Genomic DNA, 14552 nt, shown 5'->3' on the forward strand with positions numbered 1-14552 from the left:
TGGCACCTGTGTATCCCTTGTTTATTTATTTCATTTATCTCCTTTACATCCTCATCAATATTAAGTGCATTTCTTTTCTTTTTTTTTTTAAAAAAAAGGAAGCCCATTTTTATATATTGTATACAACAACAAAAAAAATGTTAAACACTTTACAACATTACAGTAAAACAGAAGCTTTTAAATCAGTACTTTCTTTTTGAACCGTAAAAACAAAATAAACACAAAATAATAACAATAATAATAAAAAGACAGTCAGCAACGGTAAGGCAGGTGATTGGGGAAAACAATAATTTCAGATAAAACAATGATATGATATCTAAAAACCAGGAACACCTACTGCATGACTGTGTTAGCTATCTATCTGCCATGACCTCACCTCATCTCACCTACCCGGTAGACAGGTGTACCCCATGCTATTAAAATGTATTTGTATTGGTTCACTATTCCTGTAGAAACGACTCTCATATACACTGTACTTTCAGTATATTGTAGAATCTTGTACTTTTTGTGAAATGGGCAGCTAATTCAGGTTCCACGGAATTTAACAAAATGATGCCCTTACTCCCAAGGCAACATCACCACAAAGAACATTAATTCCATTATGGACGGATTCACAGACCCTCAATAGCACCAGTCTTGTTACTTAAGATTAGTGCTAATCGGGGTCTGTGAAACCAGCCCCATTGGACTCTTACCGAAGAGCCACAAAAAAAAAAAAAAAGTAAATTAAAATTAAAAAATATCTATATATATAAAAAAAAAAAAAAATAAACCACTCAATAAAACAGGCATGACAGTCAATCAAGAGGCTTCGATGAGCTGTAGATTTCTATTTGGATTCAGTGTTCGGCACACACAGTGCTCCCCCATTTGTAACTCTGTAGTCAGGAGTTGGCATGGAAATAAGATTCTTATTGCATAGCAGTTTTATTTATTCCAGGTTTTAATATTTAATACAAGCTTGATTAGCCACAGCGTGTATTTAACATGTGTGTCTTATTAAACTCAAAGTAAAACCAGAAACGGATTAAACTGCTATGCAATGGGAGTCTTATTTCCACCCCTGCACTGTTTGTGTTACCTACAGAGACTATGCCCTCCTATGAATTCCTAGAACTGATACCAACATGGGCAGTGTCCCCCAAACTACTGTACCCCCAAGTGAAGGCAGTACTTTTTATTCATTGGCCTCATGAGATGAACAGGACACATTAGAGCTTGAGGACGGTCCAGCAGAAAATACAAGCCCCTCCAAATGACAGTGATGTCTGTTAATACTGTTCATGCACTTTCAAACATGTCCCTTATTACACACAGAAAACCAAAGATCATAACAAAAAACGGCTGCACTCACTCGTGTGAGCGATCTCCATTTCCCCCCACAATAGTGGGGTATATATAAGCTATTTCTAAGTCCCCTTATCAATAAAGGGAGGAATTCACTGGTGCAAAAGGGGGCCTTATATGACAGACATATTAGGATCCCCGCGCAACAGACAGTAGCAAGACATTCACCAGCTTGACTGTTAAGGATATGTTGTAATGTACATGCTATGTGTACTTGCTGTTTTTTTGCCCATTTAGTTTGACAACGTTTGCTTCTTTTTGTTACAAAGCCCCTTGAGAAGGCGCCGAATAACTATTGTAGCAGCATGCCATCCTCTCTAAATCAGACGCAAGTGGGGCCACTCAGCTGCAACATTCACACAGATAAAATGTGTATGTGTTTATATTATCTGTACCAAGAAAAAAAACGGTTTGGTTAAGTTTTTTTTTTCCTTCTTCTTCTAGCTTCTACTTGCACTAAGGCAGGACTGGTTCTTAAATGAAATATCTTAGTACAGTAAGAATTCTTACAATTGAAATTCTAAAAAACAGAAAGTGTCAATATGACACTTTGTCTGAACTGAGACACACACACACAAAAAAAAGAAAAGCCACAGCGATCAATCATCGCCTTGTGTAAATTCTCGCTTGTGAAACATTTCTGAGTACCAGTAACTCCTTTGGATTCTATTTTACTGTTGAATAGAGTGACCGCAACGTAGTTTCTGAAGTAGGTTTGGTTTTGATTCAGTTAAAAACCAGGCACAAAATAAAAACAAACTGAAAACTTGCCATGCTGTCCATACACTGTATATAACCTATAACTTCCACGCTTACTTCAGAAAAGGCTAAGCGAACACTCAAAACTGTCCCTTCCTTGACCATATATATTTGAACCAAAGGCTGTTTCATAATATCTACTACTGTACACAGATCTAGAAAGCATGGTTAACAGAGACTGCCCCGCCCACTAACCGACACAAACACTCCCAACACCATCAATACCACCACCATCCTCCTCCCTTTGGCTATATTAGTTTTTTTGCGATGCTTAAGAATCAAAGCTTTGGAATAAAAAATAAAAAAAACACACACACACACACACACACACACACACACACACACAGGGAAAGCCAATATACAATGAAGTAAAATAAAAATTACATACAACCATTTTTGTTTTTAAAAAGGCCACTAAAGGTATGATACATAAAAAAAAAAAGAAAACCCCACTAATTAGATCTCTATATACAAGAAATGGCTTTAAGAGTTTATTTGAAGTAAAAGTATTTGTAAGGAACGGTGTACCATTTGGCATTCATTTCTTTGAAGGACGTGTATAAAACAATGCAGGAAGCAACACCCCCCACCCCCCCAAAACAAGACTGACTGTCTCTGGCTTTAAACAACAAGCTAAAGAGTTCAAAAGGATTCAGCGATATGAGAAAATGCAGCCAGAAGTCCCTCAGCTGAAACCACACTCTAGTCCCTCCCCTAACTGGGTTAAGTGAATTGAACTGGTAACATGGAAACTGATTGTCAAATACCGTCTTTGTGTAAGTACTGTATCCATACTTAATGGAAGTGCACTGTAGAAAACAAAACGGTAGGTAGCCTACATTTATCTCCATTAACATACTAGTACGCATGTGTTTTAGTGTTCAAATTTAATACATTTTGGTAATGCACTGACCCACAGCTTCCGGTTATGTTTCTCTCAGTATCACGGCGATTACAAAGTTCCTACACACTGTTCCCTCTCGATAAAGAAATAGTCTCGAGGACACCGTTCCTTTTATAAAAGGCAGCTTTACACAAAAGGTAAGGCTCCCCCGTTTAGCTTTGCACTTGTAAAATAGATCAAAGCGTTCTTTTCACTGACACATACAGAAGTTCCTGCCTAGCAAAAGAAAGGCAAAAAGTTCTCTCCATAAATAAGGCTAGCTTATTGCATAGTAGTTTAACACTGTGTTGCTCTGCATTGGCTGTGTGGAGATCCTTGAGCACTGCAGACCTTGGTAGGTAGGTTTTGTCTATTGTCAACACAACCAAGTTCCATCTTTCTAGCATGTTAAGAGTGCAGTAAGCCGACTACGTGTTTCACACAACAAAGTGATCCAGCACAATTAACCTTGATTTAAAGCTACAAAACCGACTGCCTGTGTTACTGTTGTAGAGATTTACATTTTAATCATCGACTTCCCTTTCCCCTTATCTGTGCTTTTCAGAAACCTCAAAGATATGGCTAACAATTAACCTGCTTTTCAGCTCTACTATATACAAGATGCAAACTTGTATAGTAACTGTATTTACTATCAGGGACTGGCAGTACTAAACAAGAAACCGAGGAATACATTTAGATGGTCGTCTAAATGGATTACAAAAGTTTCTATCTAGTGCTGCTGTATATGTTACGATGCAGTGCTACAAGTTACAACAGTGCTATCAGGGACCTCGTCTATAGGCACTTTGCTATATCCACAATTGTTTTTTCACTGCACTGACAATCGTCTCCAGTATTGTGATGTAATCTTACTGATAACCAGGTTTTCAATGTGCCATGAAGCTACACACTATCCCCAGTGTAACCGGACTACTGTTCAGTAGCCTCATCAGTAGGGGTGTAACAATTTATCTGGTAATCAGTGAACCGCGACACTTTCTTTTACATGATACATATCGTAATAGAAGTATGTATCGTTTGTATCGTGATACAAGACCAAAAGCACAGCAAAACGGTTCTTGAATGAAGAAGAGTGTTTTGTAGTTCGTACTGATACACACACTCTCCCTACCTCATACAATTTTTGCCTTTTTAACTAAAACGGTCCAGCATCAAAATTACCTTTGGGATCTTACTATGCATCGTACAAGTAGCCAAATCGGGACAAACACATGTACTGTGATACATATGCATATCGCGATACGTACTGTATCGTGAGTGTCTTGTTACACCCCTAATTAACAGATCATGCTAAACCTTCCGTTTATGCTGCAAGTTCATCTTCAGAGGCAGCAATGTGGTCTTTAGCCCCAGAGGTACCTTGCTCTTAAATATGTACAACCTGACAATCAGTAAGCCAGACTGGGATGTGCTGGACCTGCAGTGCTTAAGGAAAGGGGTTCAGCTTAATACTACAGTTTTTTTTTTTTTTTTTTAAATATACTCTTGAAGCAGGATATGAATCATTTTGTACAAGAATAGAAATGTACAGCACCAATCCTTTTGGGTGGGGTGGGTTCTAGTTTAAGGAAGTCTTCAGAACCCTGGACAAAAGCAGAGTCACCAGTGAAAAGAAGGATTAAAGTCTTTTTTTTTTTTTTATTAATGTAAATTTTGCCCACAGTTCCATTCTTCATCAGCTGGTAGAGCTTTCCCCTTCTCCATCCTTCTCCAGTTCATCCTGGATTTCATCTGTGTTCCCTGAGTCGCTGCTGGCCACCGAACTAGCAGATGGAGAGTTTCTGTAACAACAGAAATAAAAAAAAGTTGCAAATAACGAATATTAAGTTTGTATAATGCTAAGAATTTGCATCACTTGCTCAAATTTGCATCACTGCTTCATAGTCACACCGGTTATGCAAGTGACCATAAACCCCTTGATTTTATTACTGCCTTATAACACACACACACGAAGTATGGCACTTGAGCTAGTTCTTGTATCAACAATGGCAATGCTCACAGAGAACTTTTACTTTGGGAAACTTTTATAAAAGGTATAGCCGATTGAGAGCCTTGCAAATCAAAAGCAGAAGAGGTTTACCTGCCGCCAGAGCCCTTGATGAGTCTCCTGCAGGTCTCCATCTGCACGTCCAGCCCCCTCTTCATGCTGCACATCTCCATGTACTCGTGCAGGTGCCGGTTCATATCGCTCTTGGCTGTGGCGAGCTCCAGCTGTGAGGGAGAGGAGGGACAGGGTCAGGGTTAGTGTGGGAGCGACAGGGGCTGAAGCACAATCTGGGAAGAAGTGTGATAAAAAGGGCTGCAGCCACACATACTAAAGTCACTATATGATGCATATCCGCTATGCAGGTCCTGCTGGTCTGTTGTGGATGATGTGTAGGGTTAGGGTTAGGGTTAACCTTATTGTTTATGATGTGTAGTAATAAATCATGGTTATTTTGTTGAGGTATATGTAAAATCAGATTTATTCATCATCGAAGACACATTTCGTGGACTATAAGTAGCTGTGTCGTACACAAATAATTTCACCCCTTACAGGACCATTTTTATTAAATGTCCTAGTAGCTATCCAAAGAGACACAGACACAGCACCAGTTTTAAAGAAACTGCCTCACCTCGATCTGGCCTATCGATTCCTGATACTCCTGCTCTCTGGTTTTGAACAGGGATTCTGTTTGGTCAATCAGACTTCCCAAACTTTCTTCCTGCAAGTTGTGAAACAAACCAGGAGAAAAAAAAAGAAATTAAGGAAGGATAAGACACTCTAATCGGACACACCAGGCATGAAAAAAATGTAACTGTGGCTTAAATAATGTACAGAAAGCTAGGAGACGAGCGTGCTAGTCTGAATGTAGCAGCTGTACCCTTATAAAAAGACTACCATGGTATTTCTGCAGTTACCATGCTTTTCCCATCATTATACTATGCATTTAACATAGTTTACCATGTTTTTCAATATGTTTTCGCATACTTAGCTAGTTTTTACAATGCTTACTCATACTTTGCCCTGCTTTCACTAGGCTTTAGGACACTTTGCTGTGCTATTACTCTGGGAGACTTTTATAAGGGTGGAGGGGCTCTCACCTCCCCCTGAGCCTCGGCGTTGGCATTGGCGCAAGCAGAGGGGCCGATGGCGGCCGGAGTGTTATAGTTGGCGAAATCCTCCCACAGCAGCAGGGTATCCTCGTTCTCTTCCCAGATCAGACTGTCGCAGTCATCGTCATCATCAAAGTCATACGTCTCCCGCCTGGCAACAAATGAAGAATCTGAGCTAGTTCTGCGAGCGAGAGAGTGAGAGAGACAGAGAGAAAGAGAGAGGGGGGGGAGACAAACAGAACAGCCACCACATTCAACTGGAGTCCACAGAGAGAGACAGAGGAAAAAAAGACACAGCGACAGACAGAGAGAGACGGCAGCCACGGGGATATTAAAATACCATGCACACTGACCCAGCTATTAAACTGGTATAAAAACACCCAGAAATAGAAGAAAGGTGAGTTTCACAAAGGAGACTTTGTTCATCACAATATGAGCAGTACAATAAATCCTTCTATAGAGGCTACACAATCATACACTGCGGTGCACTAGCTGCAGTATATTCTGATATAGATGCAGTTCCTGATCTGACCTGGTGGTGTCTCTGTATGACTGTCATTTTGCATTATTACCGGCATGCCTGTGCATGTGCAAACCATTTTATTCCCCACCCCTCCAAGATTGGCTACTCTCTTTATAAAATATTTAAAAAACAGTATTACAGTTAGGGCAACTGTTCACTTTAACAACAACTTATGTTCAGCCAATCAGAAGCCACATCAGAATGTTCCAAGATTAGTGAAGTTGGCATTCGGCAGCCATTTAAGTTGGTGAAATTAGCTATAATTAATAAATAAGTGTATTTTTACGAGATGGGCTGGAAGTTATTAGGCAAAACTATCTTTCCATCCAAACTTCTTGAAAGCGCATTATTGAAGAGGTTTTCAGTGATATCCCATTGAAAGCCTGTGTGGCGTGCACTGCAGGGTGTAGCTCAAAGCCAGTGCACACTTACAGCTTGTTCAGCATGCGCTTCATCTCGTCCGTGATGTTCAGAGATCCGGGGACCTCGTCATCGGAGTTACAGGTGCTTTCTGCTTCCATCTCGGAGCTGTCCTCGTCGGAAACCGGCTTGTGCTCCTTCTTCTTGCACACTACTGCCTAAACACAGGAGGAAATGTATTCCTTTAGAATCACCGGGACCTACAGTGCATGCACCGTCTGTGCATGTAAAGCTTCAAGTGTGGCGGACAGATTCTTCTACATAGCCCCAGATTCTGATGCTCTCCATAATATGTCGTAAAAATAGTTCTAACCAAATTGGATCACGTTGGGATGATCAGTACTCTTCATGTGCATAGAAATCTAGATGCGTCTTACGTACATGCACAAAGGCACACAGGCATGCATCTCCGTATATATCTCCAGATTTTTAAAGGATAGCCTAAGCAAGTTTCATCACCGTTGGATTCTGTACGGTAGATACATGTAAAATTTTAAATGTGCTGGCGTGCCATTCAATGTTGCCGCCCCAAAGTGCACCAGGGTTTACAAGATCGGGTATCAGCAATGCCAGCAACATACCTTCTCAATTTATATGCCAGTGCAAGAAAGGATAACGTACCACTTGTGACTCTGTTTACTGCACAATACTGAACTCCTGGTGTGCTGGGAGACAAGTTACAGCATCAGCACAAGCAGCCCCTAACTCTCACTTTGTTGTTCAGCAGCTGCACTTCTGCAAAGCTAAAGGTTTGGGGCTTAGACTTAGCTGCCAACCTACCCTGGCCACTGGCCAGAATTTCCACAAGCAAAGGATCTATTCTGCAGATCATCAGCTAAAATGCATAGCTCTAGCACAAAGATAAAAAGGGCCAAGCAATCTGGGTATCGCGTTTCTAGGAACGAACAGAAGGGAAGGTTCAGTGTTTTAATCCACTGGGAGCCTGTCTGACCCTTTGATTTTAGAATGTTTTTGAATCACTGCAGCGCACTGAATCCCAACCCTTTTTCTTTTCTTGATTTTATTTCAACCATGTTTATTTACAGATGTATTCAACACAGAGGCCAATACCCACTTGCATCATCGTTATTAACAAAGAAGAAAAGCATTATTTCTTCAAGAAACTGTTGACCATCCTTTATTAATTTCCTTAACAGGTAAAACAAGCTAAAGGTCAGTGTGCCCAAATGCAGCCTTCAAGAGGTCCAAGGACATGTGTATTGGCATAAACGTCTATTAGAAACTAGTGTAATGTTGCAGATAAGCTACCCACTATATGGGAGCAAATGTATATTTCCTAATACTGGATGGATACAGCTTTTGGAGGAATATATGAACTCACTGTACTGAGATTAAAACACTAAAAGATTGTCCCTCATGTTTCCATGTGATCTGATCTTTTATAAAAGGTATTATTTTTTAGTTTATTTTTTCCCTAGTGAGATATCAATTTAGTATACAGCAAACAAAAATGTTAATCTATATTTAAAAAAAAAGAAAGCAGTGTGGTGTACAGAAGTAGGACGCGCATACCCTGTTCTGCTCGGACTGGGCTCTCTGCGGGTTCAACTGGAACATTGTGGACATGTCCTCAGAGTTCCTCTGCTGCGCCACGTCGCACAGCTTGGCCGTGATGTCGATCCTCCTGCAGATATCCATGTCCACCTTCATCGCCTTCTCCTGGATCTTTGTGTCCAGGTCGGACATTTGCTAAACAAGGGAGGAGGAAGAAACAGGAGGAGATGAGGACGAGGCAGTGGCAGCAGCACGCTGTGCCAGAACGACTTGCTAAGCTTTTTTGCAACAAGGATCTGTGAAACAAAACTAGCGACAAAACATACCGTGCATGCACCCGGAACTGACATGCATTCCAGTTTCTTCTTTTTTTTTTTTTTTTTCTCGTGTTAGGAAACTTTCCAGGAGCAAAAGCTTAGTAAGGCTGAGCCCTAAATGTGTTTTGCAAGTGCAGGAGTACGTTACTCTCTTGTTTTTAAACCTCTGGTAATTATTTTGGAGAACAGGGTGGGGGGGTGGGGGGGGGGGATCCTAATGTGGAACAGATACACCAGACACTGAACTGTCATAATGAATGTCTTGATTATTAATACATAGAATGAAAAAATATATTTACTTAAGCAGACATTCCAAGAAGGTGTTGGTGAGTTTAATTGCATTTAAAGTAATTGAGGTTGACACCATTTGTTTTTGAACACCCAGTCATTTTGAAACACCCCATTTATTTGGGGGGTAATTCATCGTATAGTAGGCTCAGCCACACTTGATCTTGCAGCTGTTCCACACTGGCAGGGATTTGCTGTTTTTATTTGTTTTTCGGGGCTCTTACTTTCATGTCAAGATGTTTCCAGCTGTGTTCAATCAGCTTTAAACCGGGACTCTGGGCAACCCATGGCAGCCTCTTGATACCCTTAATCATAAGTAATGACAAAATAAATCATGTTTGATGAATTACCCCCAGAAAGGTGGTGTTCAAATTACCATGGGGGAGGGCACAGGATACCCCACATAAGAAACACTGAAACTTCATCATTGAACTTTTAGTATTTCTCATGCTACAGTTATGGATGATACCGCGCAAGAATCAAAGCTCTGATTTGTTACAGCAGAGTCAGGACTGAGACACACGGAAGTCTAGAGACTTTTAAATGATCACACGTGGGGTTAGTGGCCAAGATTGGGTGGAGACCCAGGACTGATCTCCAACTACCGGACGGCACTGCTTGCTTCCTTAAATATTTTTTTTGACGCAGAAGCAAACAGTTGCGTGTATCAATTTAAAAATCAAGACAAAAAATGTTAAAATTGGAACCAGATCCAGCCCCCTGCTATAAAAGAGCTACAGCACATTCCCATCCAACACAAAGCTAGCAGCTTTAGGGAAGGAGGGGGGCGAGGCAGACTAGCACAGCAACAATAAGAGAAACAGAACACAGGATTTCCTGAAATCAACTATGTGTATGCTTTTAAATCCAGCCGGTTACTCAGACAGTAGCTTAACCTTTCTGTTTGAGTCACTCTTGCATTTTCAAGACATTTCTCTGCTGCTTACAATACCAAATAAGGGAGTACGATATTTTGTCCTGCTTAGTTTCTGCCAATAGTCGTGGGGGGGGGGTGGGAGGGAAGGAGGGGTGTTGAGTGAAGCCAGCACACTCAGGAGGGACATAACGTGTTTGTACTACTTCAACTGAAAACAATTTGGCCTATTGGTTATAGGACATTCAAAATGACAGAAGCCCTCAGTGCTTGGAAGGAAGTGTTAAGTTCTACTTTAAAAAAATACAAAAAAAAAAAAGTAGCACCTAGAAAAGTGCTTCTGATGTTCCTGACATGCTGTTATTGCAATAGGAACAAACAGGTTCCTTCTTTGACTAGGCACTATACACACTGCTACTGTACTCAGGAGTCTGATTCATTGACACATCTGAAACACATTTAAACCTAAGACACTTAAAGATAAGAGAACACTGCTAGCATCCAATTCAAGTTAATCCACATTTATAATATAAATTAAAAGCAATCTTTACAATCCTGATCCTTCAAAAGTCAATGCAATTCAAGCATCTGAAGGTCAATATTTACAACTTGTGGGCTCAGCCTCGGACCTGGGCTCGTTCTTGCTCTAGTTCACGTGACACCTGCTGTAATTCAGTTCCACTGTAAAGGCTGGTTCATGCTTCAAATCACACAGCCGCCTCTGCGGGTGATTTCTAGTCTCTCTCATCGAGCCGCTGTCTGGTGACCACAGGGAGACTGCTAGGCACAGTTGAACTCTAGGTGGTCGCATCGCAAGACTGAAGTATGAACCAGTCTTAAAGATTTGAAAACGGATAGAAGCGAAAGACCCACAGGAGGGAAGTGCTGCATCTCGACTGGTGCGATCCTGGTTAGGATTTTCAATTCGTTAACACAAGCCCTTGCGTTCACAAGCACTACTGGGATATCTCTATAGGCACATGGATGAGTTTCATGGGAGCGCCTGTGAATAATAAGATACTCACGTCGGTCATGAGGCTTTTGAAGACCACCACTTCTGCCTTCAGCCGCTCCACTTTATCATTCAGCTCATCTTGAATGACTTCGGACTCCTGTGCATTCTGAAGGCACAAAAAAATAAATATATATTTATATATATATAAAATTACATTTTGTTATAATTTGGCATAGCAGAGGGCCACCAGCTGGCCAAATATTGTAACTGCAGGAAAAGGACTTCTTCAAGTGTACTGCTCACTGCAGTCAGCACTCACCTCCTGCAGTGTCTCCACCATGGCTTCCACCTCCTGTCTTCGTCCTACCTCCTCCTCCCATCTGGAAAAGAAAACATCACAGGCACTGTCAGCATGATAAACAACACAGGGGCTGAATTTGACTGCCCTGGAATCCTGCCTGCCTTTATGGATAATCTTGATTGGCTCTATAATCTGCAATAACCCCACCATGGCATCAGGGGGCGCTGTGTGGTCAGGGTGCCTCATATACAGTAGACAGGTCTTAAACTATATGATTTATATTATTACATGCTGGTTGCTTTGCAAGAACATATGTGAGATCAAAGGAAATTCCCCCAAACCTGGACCCTTAGTGATGTTTTGCCAGTTGGGCAACCGTTTATAGCGGTTTGTTTTTGCTTACTGGTGCAAAATATATACATTAATAAATTCTGAATGTTAATCTGGCTTCAAGATTTTGTGTTATACCATTCCAACACCACAATTTTCTTAAGCTGTAAGTGAGGATCACAGCCTTTGACTTTGAATTGACTTCAGACCTGAAAGGGATGATATAACACTTGAAATGTATTTGCTTACGATTGTAAGTCGCCCTGGATAAGGTTGTCTGCTAAGAAATAAACACGAGACAGTTAAGCTATGCTCAGCAGCAGCCCCAGCCTATTTCATGCATGAGATAACTACTTTTTAAATGTTTTTAATCACTGAGAAGACTCCCTGCATTACAACTGAGCCTGCATGAGAATGGCTCTTACAGTAGGGAATGTCACAAGGGCAGAAGCCTGAGGTGAACTATGGGCAGCAGTGTGGAGTAGTGGTTAGGGCTCTGGACTCTTAACCGGAGGGTTGTGGGTTCAATCCCAGATGGGGGACACTGCTGCTGTACCCTTGAGCAAGGTACTTTACCTAGATTGCTCCAGTAAAAACCCAACTGTATAACTGGGTAATTGTATGTAAAAATAATGTGTAAAAAATAACGTAATTGTATGTAAAAATAATGTGATATCTTGTAACAATTGTAAGTTGCCCTGGATAAGGGTGTCTGCTAAGAAATAAATAATAATAATAATAATAATAATAATAATAATAACAACTTATCATACATTAAGAGTTATTAGGAGGTGGCTGCTTGGCTTACTGAACACCATGTAGGTGAGCGACCAGGGTTTTTAAAAGATATCAAAAGATCCTCTACTGTAGCTGTACTGCAAGCCAAGCCGGTTTTAGGGGTTAGCAATCGGGCCCCAAGCCATGGGGGGCCCCTACTAGGCTAAGTTAGGTCCTAACCCTAAGTTAGGGTTAGCAGTAAAAAAACAAACATACATTTAACACAAAAATCCATAATAGTACCGCATATATGTCACCTTAGAGTGGCATAGTCTACTTCAGGTCTACTCAACCCTGGTCCTGGACGGCTGCTGTCCCTCCTGGTTTTGGGGTAATGGGCCAGTAACACGACTAATTCTCATGATGTTTTTGTTATTCTAACCTAATACATCCTGAACTTAACTACAGCAGACTGATTAATTAGTACCGGCAGGAATACCCAGACCCCAGTGCCTTTACTGTCCGAGTCTGCGCAGATAGAAACTGCCTAAGGAAATGACAGTCCAATTTCCAAGTTTTCAGCTTCTTTCTGAATTTCAGGGTCTGGGTGCATGGCAGCAGAAAGCCCTCTACAGTAAGCAGGCAGTCTGGAAGCCCTGCAATTTCTTTTCAGAAGCTCCGGGTATTTTCTTTGTCTCAGGCTTAGCAGAGACTCGTGACACACACACAGTAGCTTGAAAAACCTTGTTGCTGAAATTGTTGTGTTTATATAAAGTTTATAAACTGTGGAGGCATTCTTTCCGATTGGGATAAGGCTGCGCGACAGGCCTGGAGACTTCAGCCTAATAGTTAGAACTGGAAGTCAAAGCATAAACAGTTTAAGAGACTCAGAAATGTGCGAGACTGAACTGAAGAGAAGAGCTCAAACTTGCATAGGGGAAACCCATGACAACACAGAGACAGTTCCTCTTTTGTTCTTCGAGGTTAGACAATCCCCCTAAGCATAACAAAATAAAAACCCACAGCGGAATACATTCTTTATAAACAGCCCAGCAAGGTTTCATTTTATGCTTGTATGTTACATTTTATCAGGCTTTTGAAACTCGAACCCTTCTGTTGCGCTGAAGTCTATAGAGGTTGCTGGGGTTTATATTATTGTATAATACTGTTGGCTCTGCCTTTGTGTGGTTCTGAATGGTAGTGAACACATTAAACCCTATAGCACTGACATTTGCATTGGCGACTAAAATCACCCTGAAAATATCTCTGTTTTAATTACAGCTCTCGGCCTCCGAAAAATGTCTCCATGGCAACGGCAAACAGGGAACAAACTAAATGAGGAAGTAGGACTGCATCACTCTGAGAAAGCATGCAGTTAAATTTAGCTGCCTAGACTCATTTCAATCTTATTACCAAGAAGTGTCTGCATTCTACTTATTTAAAATAGCCTTTATGAGTGCAGCAGGAAAATGCATGTAAAAGAATCACCCTGTAAGCTGATGCATTAGGTACACATTTTAAAAACAAAAGACAAGACAAGAGTTTTACCCACACTGGTTATACAAACAATGTTCTCCAGACTGTATCCTTGAATTGTTTGACTAAGTTAATTATCTGCACCCGTGCTAATCATGGGCTGAGTGGCTTACCTTTTAAACCAGTTCAAGAGTCTCAATTAACTTAAAACAAAACTCTCATGTTTTGATCTCCAAGGCAGCACTGTACTGTTCGGTGAAAGTTTCTGTGTAGCAGTGGTCACGGCCCAACCTGAACAGAATTCAACTACATAACCCGAGTACGTTATTGCTGCAGGCCAATTAGATCCGAAGGCTACGGCTGACTACACTGCTGTTCTAGTAGGTTGTTTTCCCAGGTATAACAATAGACAGCTAAGATGTTTCTCTGATATCAAGGTATACAATCTGTCATTAAGAAGTCCCACAGAATACCTTTCAAGCGTGGGTTCCCAGACAGCCTCACGCTACATCATAATTGCCTGTAGAACTCTGCAGCTGTCCATTTGGTTGCTAGATGCAGCACCAGGTGATTCTATGGTGATGCTACACGCTCTCCTTGCATGTTGAGCAGCACTATGCTTGCAAGGGGCTGTCATACCGACTCTCAGGCAGTTCATCATTAGAACTGACAGCAATCCATTTTAAACTAGTCACAAGGATGTGCAGAAGCTAAAGGTTCATTGCTGAAA

General features: G+C 41.1%; 1 protein-coding gene across 2 annotated transcripts in view; it reads right to left on the reverse strand.

The window, feature by feature from the left end:
• Positions 1 to 11: 11 nt before the first annotated feature.
• Positions 12 to 14552, reverse strand: part of LOC117425494 (intermediate filament family orphan 2) — a 30076-nt gene continuing 15535 nt past the window's right edge. Inside the window, exons 2-9 of one of the 2 annotated variants that reach the window (XM_058993036.1) lie at positions 11318 to 11378; positions 11069 to 11164; positions 8583 to 8759; positions 7062 to 7207; positions 6095 to 6257; positions 5626 to 5715; positions 5091 to 5221; positions 12 to 4791 (exon numbers count right to left, since the gene is read on the reverse strand). In XM_058993036.1, coding sequence (XP_058849019.1) covers positions 4686 to 4791; positions 5091 to 5221; positions 5626 to 5715; positions 6095 to 6257; positions 7062 to 7207; positions 8583 to 8759; positions 11069 to 11164; positions 11318 to 11378 — 970 coding nt within the window. In that variant the 3' untranslated portion in view covers positions 12 to 4685. Of the gene's footprint in view, positions 4792 to 5090; positions 5222 to 5625; positions 5716 to 6094; positions 6288 to 7061; positions 7208 to 8582; positions 8760 to 11068; positions 11165 to 11317; positions 11379 to 14552 lie in introns of both variants that reach the window. The other variant, XM_058993035.1, reaches the window with a different exon arrangement.

Source organism: Acipenser ruthenus, chromosome 20 (assembly GCF_902713425.1).
Source record: "Acipenser ruthenus chromosome 20, fAciRut3.2 maternal haplotype, whole genome shotgun sequence".
Classification (NCBI taxonomy): domain Eukaryota; kingdom Metazoa; phylum Chordata; class Actinopteri; order Acipenseriformes; family Acipenseridae; genus Acipenser; species Acipenser ruthenus.